This window comes from Solanum pennellii, chromosome 2 (genome assembly GCF_001406875.1).
Source record: "Solanum pennellii chromosome 2, SPENNV200".
In the NCBI taxonomy this organism is placed as follows: Eukaryota; Viridiplantae; Streptophyta; class Magnoliopsida; order Solanales; family Solanaceae; genus Solanum; species Solanum pennellii.
In genome coordinates this window covers 56,648,713-56,665,483 of record NC_028638.1, presented here as the reverse complement: position 1 = coordinate 56,665,483, position 16,771 = coordinate 56,648,713, and the positions used below count along the sequence as shown (strand labels likewise).

The 16,771-nt window shown below is 29.0% G+C and overlaps 2 protein-coding genes across 2 annotated transcripts; one reads left to right on the top strand and one right to left on the bottom strand.

Moving 5' to 3' along the window:
- The first annotated feature begins 10,933 nt into the window (after positions 1–10,933).
- On the top strand, positions 10,934–13,807 carry LOC107009553 (serine/threonine-protein phosphatase 7 long form homolog). Its single transcript, XM_015208897.2, has 6 exons — positions 10,934–11,050; positions 11,176–11,969; positions 12,068–12,247; positions 12,365–12,790; positions 12,872–13,399; positions 13,494–13,807. The coding sequence occupies exons 2-6, from the start codon at positions 11,178–11,180 to the stop codon at positions 13,701–13,703; spliced, it is 2,136 nt and encodes a 711-aa protein (XP_015064383.1). The 5' UTR covers positions 10,934–11,050; positions 11,176–11,177; the 3' UTR covers positions 13,704–13,807.
- Positions 13,808–14,005: 198 nt separating this feature from the next.
- Positions 14,006–16,488, bottom strand: LOC107010196. The gene is made up of 2 exons (XM_027914568.1): positions 15,840–16,488; positions 14,006–15,752 (listed from the first exon to the last, which is right to left on the bottom strand). The coding sequence occupies exons 1-2, from the start codon at positions 16,108–16,110 to the stop codon at positions 14,008–14,010; spliced, it is 2,016 nt and encodes a 671-aa protein (XP_027770369.1). The 5' UTR covers positions 16,111–16,488; the 3' UTR covers positions 14,006–14,007.
- Positions 16,489–16,771: the final 283 nt, after the last annotated feature.

Genomic DNA, 16,771 nt, shown 5'->3' with positions numbered 1-16,771 from the left:
AAAATAAATACTTGCACTAACGGTTACTTTTTCAATTCAAATATTGATTCAATTGACAACATCTCCTAGTTTGCCAAAAAAAGGACGTAAATCAGGCCCGAAAGTTAATTAAGTTACTCCTCTACAATAATATTTTACTAGTACTATTATATATAAAATGGAACCTTGTATTTGTCAAAAAGAAAAATAGAAAAGTTTATTTAATTATATTTACGCCATTCATTAACTTACTTCGGAATTTAACTGCATATAAAGAATTTCAATCTGTTGGTAATTTAGGAGGAAGCGAAGATATTTATTAGAACTTCTTCGTCAAAAAATTACATTGTATATATATATAGGGAGAGAGTAAGACAGAAATTCTGAATCCCTTAAAATAATAAATTATTAGAATTTAACTTAATAATTAATTTTGATTCAAATTTAAATCTTAAACACTAAATTTCTATTTTTCAATTGTAATTACTGAAAATATTGAATCTGCTGCTACATGGAAGTGGAAAGTTGCTTTGCTGTATTTTTGTATAACGTTGAAAGATAAATAACGATTGTCGTGGTTTCAAATAGAAGCAATTGCATGTGAAGGGGCTGACACGACATTTACTAACTGTTTCACTAAAAATTAAATCTTTAAATATATATATATATATATACCATTTGCCATTCATACCTATTATAAAAAAAAAATCGGTTTGAGTTAGTTATACACTATTTGGCCCAATTGATTTGGTCAGTAATTAATTAAGCAGGTAATAAAAGTCAACGTTTATAGTTTGCGCTACGTAATATTGACAAAAGGTAGTTCCAAACTTTGGAGGAGTTTCAATTGGCTTCAAAATTAGATTTCAGATATATAGACAGGTACACAAAATTACGCCTATATAAATACCTTATTGGTAATAATATTATTTTGCCCTACATTTAATTCATTAGCTAATAAAGAGATTTTAATATTTATTATAGACATAAATTTTTTAAAAAAATTATGAGAAGAGATTTGATTGAAATCCTTGACTTCATCTGGCTCAAGCTATATAAAATTAGTCCATGAATTGACACAAACGATGTAGTCAATATCTACAACTCGGAGGGGACAAAACACACTTTTATTTGAAAGAAGAGAATGAACTCTTAGGACGGATGGATTATAACAAGTATAATTTATAGATTTGATAGAATTCAATATCAAATATTTAGCTTCTAACTTTTCATCTCATTTAGAAGTGATCAAATTATTGGAATATTTAGCCAAATATAATTCGCTGTCTTCTCAATTTTGTTCTCTAGAAAGCATCACTTTTCACGGGAAAAGACAAATGAAACTTATTAATTGAACAAATAAAATCATTAACATATGGCTTTGTGTAAAATGTTGATCTTAATTTAATTAAGCTTCAGTCTTGGGAGGGTCGTTTTAGGTGGTCATGGAGGGAAATTAAGTATAGATTTTTTATTAATTAATTAAATCCACTGGACTTAATTTATTCTTCAGTAATGATTTGTTATTCTTATTATTATTATATATATGTTTTAATGATAGTCGCAATTGTATAATTGGTAGGTATACTATTAACGCAATTCCAAACTGTTTTTTAATATCAATAATGACGGAAACTATATAGAAAATTCCTACAGAGATTCATATTTCCATGTGCTGCTTATAATTTTTTTAAAAAAATATTGTTTCAAAGAGAGCTAGGCTCTGTGGGAACAAATCTATCATTGCAAATCTATATATTTAATTATAACGTCGGTTTCGGAAAATAAGGATTGCGCTTCGTCACTTCATTATTTATTAGAAAATCACATGGACTATAAAATGCATAAATCTAAGGATCCTTAAGTACTTGCTTGAATGATATTTATTTAATGTGAACATATTAATAGATAAAATGACAAGCCTAGATTAATAGGGACATCATAAAGTAACGTCACAACGAAATGATATTTTATCAATGACAGATGCAAAGTTTCTAAATATATACAACACTAATAACAATAATTGCGTATAAAAGATCCACCAAGGGTGTGTCCAATCAGTGGGATCATGGTTACAAAGCTATTGTGAGGTCGAATTATTCAATATCACGATTGGTGGAAGTGAGCAATGAATTTGTTAAAGTTTGATCTTAAAAAAATTAAACATTCACAAAGGAACTATTGAATAAATAACGTTTTTTTTAAGTAATATCTTAAACTTTTAGATATGATTATCATACTATTACAATAACAATTTACTTATATATATTACTAGAAACTTTTTCGTAGCTTAATTAGCTAGTGGCTGTCAATTTCAAAAGTATGGAAATATAGCGTAGAGCGTTGTATAGGTGGACCCAATAATTTGATATGTGAATGGCCCAAAGTTGATAACTTGTAATGGAATTAAGCAAAGGAGGCATCATTTTTTAGCTTTTCCACTATGACATTAAAAATTATTTGAAGTTATAACCTAAAAGTAAATAAATACAAGTGGTACTCCTTTTTCTCCGCTCGTGTGGTGATTGCCTTTTGTTCTAAGTTCTTATATATCTATAGCTAAATGTCTTACCTAAGAAAGGATAGGTACAAACCTATGAGTAAAAAGATGTATATATGAGAATAGGAGATTAAAGTTGACCAATGGGCATATATCACTTTCATTTTATTTAATGGGATACCTTGCTTTTCATCCGATTGGAATAAAGCAAAGTTTTCATTTCATCTAAGTAAAGTTTTGATCAAATAGATCTCGTGTGTGCCTTCCTTTCTCCTTTTTTCTCTCTCATTCATCGCTTACGAAAGATGGTTATACACTTCAAAAGATGGTTTGTATCAACGTTGACATTGAATTTTCGCTGCCACTTATATAAATTTTTTTTTTTTTACATGTTTGGCCCATCAAAAAAGAATCAGGCTCTCGGGGGCGTGTTTAGAGTATAATGAAATAATAAAAATATATTCTCTATATTTTTATATGAGATGATGATACATTTTAATAATAAGTAATTATAAGAAAGAATTAATGATTAAGAAAAGGTACCTAAAATTTCTATCGGACTCTTTAATTAGCTATAGAGAAGATGCAAAACACAAAGGGTACGAAAAGAATAATTAATGGGTAGGTAGTCGTTACCATTAAATATTATTTATGAGTTATTCAAAAATTGAAAAGATCGTTAATTTGATATTATTAAAATTTATTATCAATGTCTTTTCAATTGATCTATACCTTTTTTCTTTTTTACCCTACTTCCAAACATCGTAGAACATATTGTAGAGGATGAGAAACAAAAATGCATATTGAATCATAAAACATACGTATACGTTTTGTGTACAAGAAACATGCTCTAAATTAACCAAGCATGTTTCCAGGCATAGGTGACTGATTAACACTATGTTTGGATCATTGTTATCCATTATATTGTATTGTATTGTTACTATACTTATAATATTTGTTTTGATTGTTACTTAAAATGTATTGTATTGTATTGTTAAATTTCGTTGTTACGTAACAATGAAAACCCCTTTTTTATGGAACAACCATTTTGGTGTGTTCCCATTAATTCTTAATTTATTTTTTCAATTACATATTTACATAATATTTCAAAATACTATTTTACCCTTTATCTTAATTATTTAAATCTAGTCAAACCTTCTATTCCAGAATAATTAGGATATTTTAGTAAATTTATAAATTACAATAAAGTACGATACGATCAAACCAAACAATTAAAATGTTATTAAACAACAACAAACAATACAGTCTAGCCAAACATTGTATCTACCATACAATGCAGTACAATACAATACAATACATTATGAAACAATGGGTAACAATGATCCAAACAAAGTGTAACTGATAAACAAAAACCACATGTAATAAAGTGAGGTGAAAACTTGGTATTAATTTGCAACTACTATATATTTTGTTGTGTCTTTAGTCTTCATATGAGCAATATTTTCAATGGAAACCATAATTGGTAGCTAGCTGGTCTGGACCAAATTTGACTACATGCACCCATGAAATTAAGCTTGAATATGGTGAAGAGAATATTGTACGACATAACATGTGGATCAATGTGACCTTATTAAACTTATTTGTTTGACTAAGTTAATTAATTCTTTTAAATATCATATATACTTTTTGGCTTGAATCATTCGTAGTATTGCTAATGTAGAACTTTTGGTACCACTAGATCATGTGGTGGTCGATAAGCACGTAAATAAAAGTCAACCACATTAGGTTGCTAAATGTTTCTTCACTTACCCGATCTGATTTTATCTGGTCTGATACCGTATTAAATTATTTATCATTTAGCTAAGTCAATAGATTTCATAACCATAACAAACAATATATGTATATAATATGTGTGTTTGCTAACAATACAACTTTGTCTTACATGAATACGACTTAGCCTAATAAAAACATCACATGATCTCCAACACATATTCAGTTAGAAAACAAGAGCATTAAGTTAACAATATTTGACAACAACCCTTATGCTACTAGCTATATAGGAACTATTGAAATCAATGAAATATATCACATATTAAAGTTGTAGTTGAGATCTACAACCCAAAGGAGACAAGACAAAACCCTTTGCAAACAATTTGGAAGAAGAAGATAAAACTCTAGTGCTTACATGGCCATGAATTATCTATAAGGGTCCATTACATTATTTCATTTTGGAAGATTGTGGAACAATAGTGGGATCCATTGTTTCCTTTTGTCCTCCCAAAATCTATACATATTTGTTCTCCTTAACCTTTGTTTAGTATTAATCTATCTATCACTTCATTCATTTTTGCTTCTCCAATTAGGTACAACGATTGTGATCTTTCACAATGTTATGTTGCTTTTCTTATTTATGAGATACCAATATTGATTAATTCACACGTAAAAGAGCATTTCATTTAATGAATGATTTGAAATTATTGCCAAATTTGTGTCACCATGATCCATTTAGTTATCACTTTCTAAAAGGAAAAGACAGATGAATTTAATTTGATCACTTTTAAACCTATCAGAAGAAAATTTGGCAGTGATTTAACCCGTAAGGCCCTTCGATTAGTACACTCCGCGCAACTCTTAACTTTTTAATACTTTTTCAATCATGTTAATATGTTTATACCAAGCATATTAATTGTATATTACTTCCTCTGTCTCTTTTTTCTTGTCAAATTTTGACTTGATACGTCTATTAGAAAAACAATGACTAATATAATAAGTTTATCATTTTATCCTTATTAATTGATACGGTCTCAATTATATTTACGGGAGAGATTGTCCTTCCTTGATTTTATAAAAAATAACTAGAAAAATCAAATTAAGAAAAATTTGATGAGTAAATAGAGACAAAGAGAGTATTAATTTAAACTTCATTATTCACTTTTATTCAAATATATGTAATTAATGTTGATCATGTACTTTTAATCTACCAATCCAAACAGTTCGAAGCTTTCAAAACAAGATGATCAAACATATTAACATATGACCAAAGTAAGCTGAAATCATAAGTTAAAATTTCTTTGCAACTCATTATTAATAAAATTTTGCAATAATAATACATAATCAAGTAGAGATGGTCACACTTACACTAGTAGAATGATGTTATATGGTGGACCCTAACACACTTGCAATATTTCTTAGCCTATATATAGACTAAAAAATTATATTATATTATATTATAACAATTAATAAGATCCTAAAGAGACTCAGCCTTGCATGTGCATCGTCAACCGTCCTAAAATTAATGAATTAATTAAATTAATATCTGCATAATTTAAGGGGGATTTTATATATATATATATACGCATAACTCTAACCCGCTATTGAAAAGGTTCAACGAAAACGACCTTTTCAATATAAAATTAAAAAACTAATATGCTAGATCAGTAGGAATAATGGGTCCTTAAAATCTTAAGAGAAGTCGTTTTACGGAAAATATGGATTGCCCTTGATTACTTAATTTTTTAATTAGAATAAGTAATAAACCTCAACAATACGAAAGGCTTACATATTAGATGATCCTCAAGAGAGCAATTGATTACGTATTTTATTTAATTAATAGGAAAGCATGCTAGATATATATATAGTACCAACCGAGATTAGTAGGGTATTACTAAGTAAATTAAAGGAATAAAGAATAAAAGTTCCTAAATATATTACAATATTAGCTAACGATAATTACAGAAAAGATTTTCAAACTAAATATACTCGATAGTGCCTGTCAATTTCAAGAATGCTAACACATCCTACTCGTACATTGGTGGAACCCAAATTTATTATATCTAAAGGATCATAATTAAAAACTTTTAATTAAGTTAAGCAAGGGATGATATCAAAGAAATTAAGATATGGACTGATAATCTTAAAAGTAGATTACTGATTTGTTTGTCTTACTTTGATTTTTAGGACGTTTCAAAAAGAATTTTTTTTTTCTTTTTTCAACAACTCTTTAATTCTAACTTTACATATATCATGTTTAAAATCATAAGATTAAAAAATCTTTTGATACATTCTACACATCTTTGTTTAAGACACAAGATTAAAAAAAAAAAAATCATTTTTAAATTTTGTGTCAAATCGAAATCAGACCAACATAATAAAATGTGGAGAATACTACACATGCATTGTACCTTTTCTCCGATCATGTGATGGTTGCCTTTTATTCTAATCTAATGTTGAAAGGGCTCTCTAGATGACTAGCCAAGTCTATATGATTAGCCTTGAAAGAAAAAAAGATGAGTAGCTAAATGTGATAGATACCCTATATCTAAAAAGGTTGAGGGAACCAAATAGAAGACTAAAGTTATACAAAGGGAGCATCACCTTCTAATTTAATTTAATTTAATGGGGTCATAGGGATACTTTGTTGTTTGATCAGATTGGAATAAAGCAAAGTTCTCAAATCAAAGTAAAGGCTTCTTAAAACAAATCCCATGTGTGCAAGGAAGATGCAGTTACATTTTCCCTTTTCTTTCTGAAAATAACAGCTCTGAAAGAATGAAAAAGAAAAGAAGAAAGAGAAGTACAGTAAAGAGGAGTAGGAATAGCTTTTGGATAAGGAAGTGTATATTGCAAATTTCCATCAATTCATTGTGATAGTTATTTGATTGATAGACAAAAATATTAGGTAGTAATTGAATCATTGCTCAGTTGGTTCTGAATCAGTCATGGTTGGCATAAGCACAATAATAAAATCATCCACAGATATAGTTATAGTTTTATACTATTGTTTATGCTCGCGATAGCTGATATCCATCAAAAGCTAATCTTTGAGTTCAATTTATATTAAAAAAAAATTCTCTATAGTATAATATTGTGATTTCCAATAAGGAAATTACAACTAGTAACCTTGAAAATCAATGGTCTTGAACTTTTTTACCATCCTTCATCATTGAGCAACTTTCAAAGTCAATAAGTCAAAATTAAAGTTGACAACTTAAAATTTTCATGATGGAGTGGCGGGATCAAAAGTTCAAGATCACTCACCAATTATAAATTATTCTAATGAAATTTATCTTAATTTTTAATTTACCCCTTATTGAATCGTAATATTATATCATTTACAATTTAAATATTTAATATTTAAATGGGCGTGATGGTAGTATATAATTCCACATCAAATTGCAAACACAGAGGATTTTTGGAATTAATTAGTGAATAAACCGGCGGGAGTAATTTGTAGAGCCACTTTTGGGAAAGATTCACATGAATTAGTTGATCATTTGCTAGCATTAGTTCTCTAATCAGCTAACCGTCCTTTGTAATAACAATTTTACTTCTACAACAAGTCGTTGAATCAATGTTTTGCCTGACACAAATTCACGTGCTCAATTTTTTAATACTCTTCCAAGTACTTCAAACATTTAAATTTTTTATTAACATTATAATGAGATTATTAGTACTTAATTTAAAAAAATGAACACTAATCGTTACATTTCAAACATTGATCCAGTTGACAACAGCTCCTAGTAGGGCTGGAAAAGAGAGGACCGTAGATCAGGCCCAAAAGTTAATTTATCCTTAGTACAATAATATTTGGGAAAAGGGCCTAAACCCTCAGAGTATTGGAAATGACATAAAATTACCCTTCGTTTATCTATTGGCTCTAAAATACTTTTCTGATCCATCTATTGGGTCTAAAATACCATTGTCATTCACCTTTTGGTTCAAAATTAACCACTTATTTAACGGTTTTATATTTAAACTATTTAAATATTTTTTAAAATGTGTGGCGCTCAACTATTTGTTATAATTTAACTTATAAGTATAATTTATAAATCAATCCACTATCCACCCATTACTAATTAAATCCCTCTAAATTAATAAATCCGTCACATTATTAATGCAAGCTACTGCCAATTGAGTGTTTTTAAAAATTATAGAAGTAAATTATCATGCATTCAAGTGGCTAAATAAAAATCACCGATAAACTTACAAGTCTGACTATGTTCATCTTAATTATTCTTACGTCTCAATTATGTGATGTTACTTCATAGGTAACTTTTTTTCAAAATAATATATTGAAGGTTTTAAAATAAATCATAAATATTTATAAAATTATATTTAAAAAAAGTGCATAAATTAATTCGGGATGTATTACTTCTTTACTTTTAATCATAAATTTCTAATTCAATTTTGAAAAGAAAGTGTCATCCTAAATAAGCGGCTCAACCTAAATTTAATTGGGTGAGGTTTAGTTAGTAATGAGTGAGTAGTGAGTTGGTTTATAAATTTTATTAATAAATTAAAATTATAATCAATAGTTGAACGCCAAGTATTTTAAAAAATATTCAAAGAGTTTAATTTTAAAACAATTAAAAAGTGGTAAATTTTGAAACCAAAGGTGGATGACAAGGGTATTTTGGAGCCAATAGATGGTTGAAAAAGACATTTTGTAGCCAATAGGTGGATGAAGGGTAATTTTATACCATTTTCAATACTTTAAGGGTATTTTGGGCCCTTTTCCGATAATATTTAGCATGTAATAAAAATAAAAATAGGAAAGTTGAGTTTATTTAATTTTGGAAAAAATGCATAACTATCCCCAACTTATGTCTGAAATCTCAGAGACACACTTATACTATACTAAGGTCCTATTACCTCCTGAACTTATTTTATAAATAATTTTCTATTATTTTTCGACCTACGTGACACTAGCTTGAAAAAAAATGTCAACACGCATTGGGCGGATAAGATAGTACAACGTAGATCCAAAAGGAATAGAAGTTTTTTTATAAAATAAATTCAGTGGTAATAAAATCTTGATATATTATAAATGTGTCTCTGATATTTGAGACATAAATTAAGAATATAGATGCATTTTTTGTGTAATTAATAATGTAATTTATTTACGAATTTAACTGCACATTAAAACTTTCAATCCGTTAGTAACTTGACAAATATAAAACTGGTAACCATTTCAAAACGATGGACTGAAAAATGGTTTCATGTTTTGCCTGCCACTACATGCAAGTCGCAATATAGTTTTAATTTGTTTGACTTTTGCCATGTTCTTTTCTATTATATAAAACGTACTGTCATTTTAAAATATTAATGGAAGCGATTTTATTTTTATTTTTTTCATAGTCAAGAAAAATAGGTTGACTTAAAGTTACATAAATATCTAAGATTTGTTTTGAACCACAAATTTTAAAGTCTTTAACTTTTTTTAAATTTTTATGATTAGTTAAATTATGTTATATAATTTGGGACGAAAGAAAGTAATTTATTAACTTCAAATGACATAGCTTGGAGGATGTAGTTTTTTCTTTTCATATATTTTTTTTTAATAAAAAGAGCAAAAACAAAAAATAGTAATTAAAAATGCAGACGATAGCCCTAATGTAGATTTATAAACATGACCATAATTTGTAACAGAATTACGTAAACATTGTATATATACATAAATAAAAAACTCTTTTATACAAGATGATCATCAGGGAGGGATTGGATATGTGATAAATAGGAGTCCGAAACTCAAACGGTAGAAAATATTAACAAAAATTCCAAAAGGGTATATAAAATTTTATATAAACCAAAACGGTAAAATCGCTCCGCCGGCAGCGATTTACTTCAACTGAAAAAGTAAAATCGCTGCCCCAGCAGCGATTTTGCCAAAAAGTTTTTTTCTTCTTACAAATCGCTGCCAGGGCAGCGATTTATAAAAAAAATTTTTTTTTTTTAAAAAAAACATAAATCGCTGCCTAGGCAGCGATTTACAAAAAAAAAAAATTTTTTTTTTATGTAAATCGCTGCCCAGCGATTTACATTTTAAAAAAAAATAAATTTTTTTAATGTAAATCGCTGCCTAGGCAGCGATTTACCAAAAAAAAAATTTTTTTTTTTATGTAAATCGCTGCCTAGGCAGCGATTTACATTTAAAAAAAAATAAATTTTTTTATGTAAATCGCTGCCTAGGCAGCGATTTATGTTTTTTTTTAAAAAAAAAAAATTTTTGTTATTAAATCGCTGAGCAATTTTTTAAATAAAAAAATTTTTTAAAAATGTTAACTTATGTATATAATTTATAAGAAAATATACATTATTTTTAAAAAAATAAAAATAAGTAAATATATTTTCTTTCTAAAAAAATATATTATATTGAATTTAAATTTAAATAATATTTGAATTCAAATAATTAATTTTTATAAATAAAAAATTTAAGGGAGAAAAATTATTTAAATATTTTTTTAAAACAAAATTATATACTTTATATATATATATATATATATAAAAGTTAAAAGATCACATGCAAATAGTAAATCGTTTGTTTTTATTGTAAAATTTGAATAAAATTTTCACAAGTTAAAAGTGGATCACATGAAAATAGTATTCTGTTTGTTTTTATTGTAAATTTTGAAAAAATTATTCACATGTAAATAGTATATGAATTCTATAAATTGGTACTTCAATTTTTCAATTTTCCATACTTTGAATTCTATAAATTGCTACTTCAATTTTTCAATCTTCCAATCCAATCTACTTTCAATCTTCCACAATCTTAAAATTCTTGTTATTCTTCAAATTTTCTAAAGTTTTTAAAAGCATTTTCTTTATAAGGTGAGTTTAAATTTTTTTTTTTTAATTTATTTTAATTAATTTTATACTTTTATATGATATTGTTGATATATTCAATCGTTTGATACTTATATTAATGTTAATTTTTTTTTATTTTTTGTGTATAGATATGGATCCATCAAATTTATACGTACATCCTGGTCCAGTAGAGCATGATGTATTAAAAATTCAAGTTCATCATCGTTCCGAAGGAATTTGGAATGGTAGCATAAAAGAAGAGAGATGTTGCTTATATACGCGTCGTGGTGATATTGAATTTTGGCAACATTTAAAATATCATCCATTACATTCTCGCATCCTTCAATATTTTGAAAATTGTAGATTTAAAGGAATTCTTGATGTTGGATGTGTGCCGTATGACTCCGGATTAATTTCTGCTTTAATTGAAAGGTGGCGTCCGGAAACTCATACTTTTCACATGCGAACTGGCGAGGCTACCATAACTTTACAAGATATTGAAATTTTATTCGGAATGGTAGTAGATGGTAGTCCTATAATTTTAAATGGAGTTGATTCTTTAGGGATTATAGGTAGACAAGAAATGATTTTTCAATTAACAGGATGGTTACCCGATAGTAGTTGTTTTTCTGGTGTTAGTAGATTGTCAACATATAAATTGATTGAGTATATCGAAGGTTTGGAAGTTATTAATGATAACTCAACTGAGCATGAAGTTCAACAAAGATTTAGATTATATTTATTATGGTTATGTGGTGGATCAATATTTCCGGATAAATCTAATAATAAGATTAATTTGGACATTTTGATTGACATGAGAAATTTAGATTTAATGTCAACTCAAGCATGGGGATCGGCCGCATTATCATATTTGTATAATTGTTTATGCCGTGCGTCAATGAAAAAATCAAATGAAGTTTGTGGATTTCTCTCTTTAGTGCAGGTATACATATTTTTTGATTAAATATCTTTTTATATACTAGTAATATGCATTTTTAAATTTAAGTGCATTATAAGTAATGGTGAATTTATTTATTGTAGATTTGGGCATGGGAAAGAATTATTCCCCTGCAACCATTGCCAAAGCCTCTAAGAACCAATCAATTTGATGCTTTAACTGCGCTTGCACGTAAATGGACGCGACGTAGAAATCATCAAAATGAGGCACGAACTGTAATCGGTGTGATTAGGGATGTACTTGATAATCTAACTGATGAACAGGTATTTAATATTATTAGTATCTTATACTTTTCATATTTTATTTTATTTTAAATAAGAATATATTTTTTTCTGCCAATGTTGTTTTTATAATTATCGTACTTAATTATTTTTTTATAGTTTATTTGGCAGCCTTATTCGGAAGATGTTATTAATGGATTGCCTGAGTGGTGTCGGTCAGGACAACGTGTCTGGATGGCACAGGTGCCACTGATTTATGGAATTTATCGTGAGTGGCACATGGTTGATCGTGTTGTGAGACAGTTCGGTTATTTACAACATATTCCTGGACCGTGTACCCAATTTTCCGAATATCATTTTAAGCGTGATAAACGATCAAAAATAAAACAACAAGATATAGATGCATTTAATTATACACAATATTTATGGGAACAACGTCAAAATCGTATATTTCGACCTCCATTTGTAAGTGATCAAACAGATTACTTCCGTTGGTACAAGAGGCATACCCGCATGGTCATTGGAAATCCACACCATGTTGTACAAAAAGGGTATCAACACATGGCAGGAAGACATGAGGCATTAGTATGTATATTACATAAATTTCAAATTATTATGTCAATCTTTAATAAATTTTTTTTATTAATATTTGTTTATTCATTATAGGCTAGGGGTCATGAAATGCAGTATCGTCGAGCTCGGATGATTGAAAATGATGAAAGTCAATCTAATGAAATGAGACAATATGCAGCGGAAGTCGCTCGTATTTCAATGGAGTCAATGAATGCGGCCTTTCAGGGAACGCGATTGAGCTTTGATCATGATTACAATCCTCCCACTCAATACGATGAACCACCACCAGTACAAGTATCTCGCCGATCACGACAAACAACACCGAGAGAGGGTGCTCGTCGAGGTAGAAGGACCACTAGTGAAACAGCTGATTTTTCTGCAGGGCCCTCTAACACTAATGTGGCGACTCCCGAGCCTTATTATCCCACATTTGATTTTTCTGTAGGGCCCTCTAACACTAATCCGAATTTTTCTAGTCAGCAAACAGTTGGTTTTGTAACTCCGCAGGTTCCAATATCTGGGTTTGCACAATTTAGTGGTTCTCAATATGGTTTTCAACATGGTATGCGTGAATTTCCGATACATAATTCTCCATTTGGTGGAAGATTGAATTTTTCGAATGTAAGTATAATTATTTTCATACAATTTTTTAACTTTTTATAATTTTTTTTTATTGCATGTTTATTTGATTATATTATGTTATATTGTATTATAGGTAACTGCGTTTGATGATTCAAGATTTAATGCTGCGGCTTCACAAAATTTGTTTCTTAATAGACAAAATCCACCTAGGAGAACATCTAGGCTACACAAATCAACTAGATGTGGAACAGGCAGTCACTATCAAAATGAGGAAGATTTTGAAAATGAAGATGAAAATGAAGATGAGAATGAAGATGTAGAAGATTCGGATTCAGAAGAATAATTTTTTTTATGCACCTTTATTCTAAAAGGCTGAAGATTCGAATTTTGAAATATGTAAATTTTGTTGTTTCGTGCAAGTTTGAACAAAGTAATGAGATTCTTTTATCATAAGTCAAATCAATATTTTTTATGTTAGGTCAAATCAATACTTTTTATATTAGGTAAAATCATTATTTTTTACGTACAATATTTAAAATGCACAAGACAAATTAAATTCATGTCAACAAATAAATATAAAAGATATATCATAATATTAATAACAAGATAATAAAAACACATTAACCTTAAAAACATATACAAAATATTTAAAATCGAGTAGGACATCGTGCCTTTGTGTGACCTGTCTCCTTACAAACACTACATTTTCTAGTCATGCGAGCCGGAGCTATATCCATATCATTCTTAAGTCGGCTTCTTCCTTGCGTACCACTTGTCCGCAAATATTCAGTATTTGCAATTAAATTAAAAGGAGCTGGTGGCCAATACATTTCATCACCCACTGGATTAAATGTCTCACTGTATGTTCGTTTGTAATATTTTGCACTGTAGAATTTACTTACATAAGATTTTGGCTCGATTCCGCGAAGTCCACAAAATTTGATGGCATGCGAACAAGGCATATGATAGTTTCTCCATTTTCCACAAGAACATTTCTTACCTTTTGCAGTAACCTTGTGGACATTTCCACCTTTACCATCATGAGCAAAAGTAAGAATTTCAAAAACTCCATCACCTGTGTTGTAAGTCATCATATCTGTGTGCCCTTGAGCTCTTTGATAATAATCATTAAATTTTTTATCTATCGCAAGAGGCCATGGCATATTACTTTGAAGTAATGCAATTGCAAGATTGTTTCTTTCGACAAAACGATCAACGAGAGCTTTGAACGTCATTCGAACCATGGCAGTCACAGGAAGCCCCCGAGCTTTTTTCAATAAACCATTATATGACTCAGACACATTTGTCGTCATGGCACCCCATCTACGACCACCATCCTTATACATCGTCCATTTTTCCAAAGGAAATTCATTTAACCATTCATATGCTGCAGGAGACAATGTTTTGATTTGTTGCATCCGTTGCATAAACTTTTTCTCCTGATGCTCAGTAGCAGCCAACCACATTAGATTTTCGAGTTCACTATTTACAAATTTTTTATTAAAATTTGCTTTTAAGTGTCGAACACAAAATCTATGATATGTGTTGGGTGGACTCAACCAATCATAAGATTGAACGCACTGCAAGATTCCTTGATGACGGTCAGAAATAAGACCAATTCCTTGTCGTTCACAAACTACATGTGTCCATAATAACTTCAGAAACCATGACCAAGACTCAAAACTCTCACGTGCAACTAAAGCATATGCAAGTGGAAAAATATTTCCATTCGCATCAATTCCAACCGCAATTAACAATTTGATATCATACAAACCATAAAGATGTGTGCCGTCGATAGAAATGACCGGCCTACAACTTTTGAAACCATCAATGCTCTGTTTAAAAGCCCAAAAAAGAAATTTAAAAATTTGCTCACCTTGCATTGTTGTAGAATGATGCTCCCACTCAATAATAGTGCCTGGATTGAATAATTGTAGTGCAGCCATGTATCGAGGTAATGCCTTAAATGAACTTTCAAAATCACCATAAACCATTCGAAATGCTTTTCTTCGACCTTTTTGTGCTTTTCTGTAACTAGGAGTATAGTGATGTTTTCCTTTGATAATTTCACGGATCATCTTAATATTTATGTCCGGATTTTGCATAACATATGGTATTAATGAAGATGCAATCATGTTATCATTCAAATTGAAATGATCCTCCTTATAGTTATCTGTAAGACAAGTATGCGGTTCAATCATTTTTCCTGTCTTCCACATACCGCTTGAAATCTCTCTAAACCGAATCATCCAATCACACCCTAACTCATGACGCTTGCAAATAACTTTCCAACTTTTACTTTTGGATTGATCACAACGAAATTCTTTTTTAATAGCAAGACTATATGCTCTTACTGCAGATTTCATTTGCATCTTATTCATAAATAACATACCTAGTTGCATATACAAATTAAATTAATCAACATGCAATAAATAAATAAATAAACAACTATAAAATATTTAGTTTTCAACAATCGAACCTGACTGGATATGTTTAGGATTGTTTGAATTCCAAAGTGCCATTCGAATGGAACCGTTATCTCTCGTGTACATAAAATCTTCTGCATTTTCGTCAGTGTGATCTAAGTATGGAATCGCTGTAGAATGATAATTAATACTTTGATCTTCAACGGATGCATTAGGTACATTATACACATTATCATCATCGCCGTCATACATATCATCACTATCTGTTAATTCATGCTCAGAAGGTTCATCATTGTGCAACTCACCAACTCGTTCATCACCCATAACATTATTATTTACAATTTGTGTACAATAACTCACTGCATTTTGAATTTGATCATACCTATAAAAATAATAATATAAATATATTACATATAAGAAAAATAATTTTTAAGAAATAAGAAAACATTACTTTATTTACCTATTAGTTGAATCCGATGAGAAACAATTCAAATGACTGAAATTTTGGCTAGACTCTCCCATAATATTCAAATGTATTTACCTAAAATTGTTGGTAGATTGGAAGATTGGAAGATTGAAAGTAATATGAATATGAAGGATAAGTTCCAATTTATAGAATTGAAAGTCTAATGTACTATTTACGTGTGAACTTCTTCAACTATTTACGATAAAAAAACAAACGATTTACTATTTTCACGTGATCCTTTTAACTTAAGTATGTAATTTTTTTTTTTTTAAAAAAAACATAAATCGCTGCCTAGGCAGCGATTTACATAAAAAAAATTTTTTTTTTTTTTGTAAATCGCTGCCTAGGCAGCGATTTACTTAAAAAAAAAATTTTTTTTTTGGTAAATCGCTGCCTAGGCAGCGATTTATGTTTTTTTTTAAAAAAAAAAATTTTTGTTATTAAAAAATGTTAACTTATGTATATAATTTATAAGAAACTATACATTATTTTTAAAAAAATAAAAATAACTAAATATAT

What these genes read in the sequence shown, in the direction of transcription:
- LOC107009553 (XM_015208897.2), top strand. Translation starts at nt 11,178, where the DNA reads ATGGATCCATCAAATTTATACGTACATCCTGGTCCAGTAGAGCATGAT. An exon ending in GATTTCTCTCTTTAGTGCAG is followed by an intron (nt 11,970 to 12,067) that starts GTATACATATTT and finishes TATTTATTGTAG; the next exon opens with ATTTGGGCATGGGAAAGAAT. An exon ending in CAGGAAGACATGAGGCATTA is followed by an intron (nt 12,791 to 12,871) that starts GTATGTATATTA and finishes TATTCATTATAG; the next exon opens with GCTAGGGGTCATGAAATGCA.
- LOC107010196 (XM_027914568.1), bottom strand. Translation starts at nt 16,110, where the DNA reads ATGGGTGATGAACGAGTTGGTGAGTTGCACAATGATGAACCTTCTGAG. An exon ending in TCCTAAACATATCCAGTCAG is followed by an intron (nt 15,753 to 15,839) that starts GTTCGATTGTTG and finishes ATATGCAACTAG; the next exon opens with GTATGTTATTTATGAATAAG.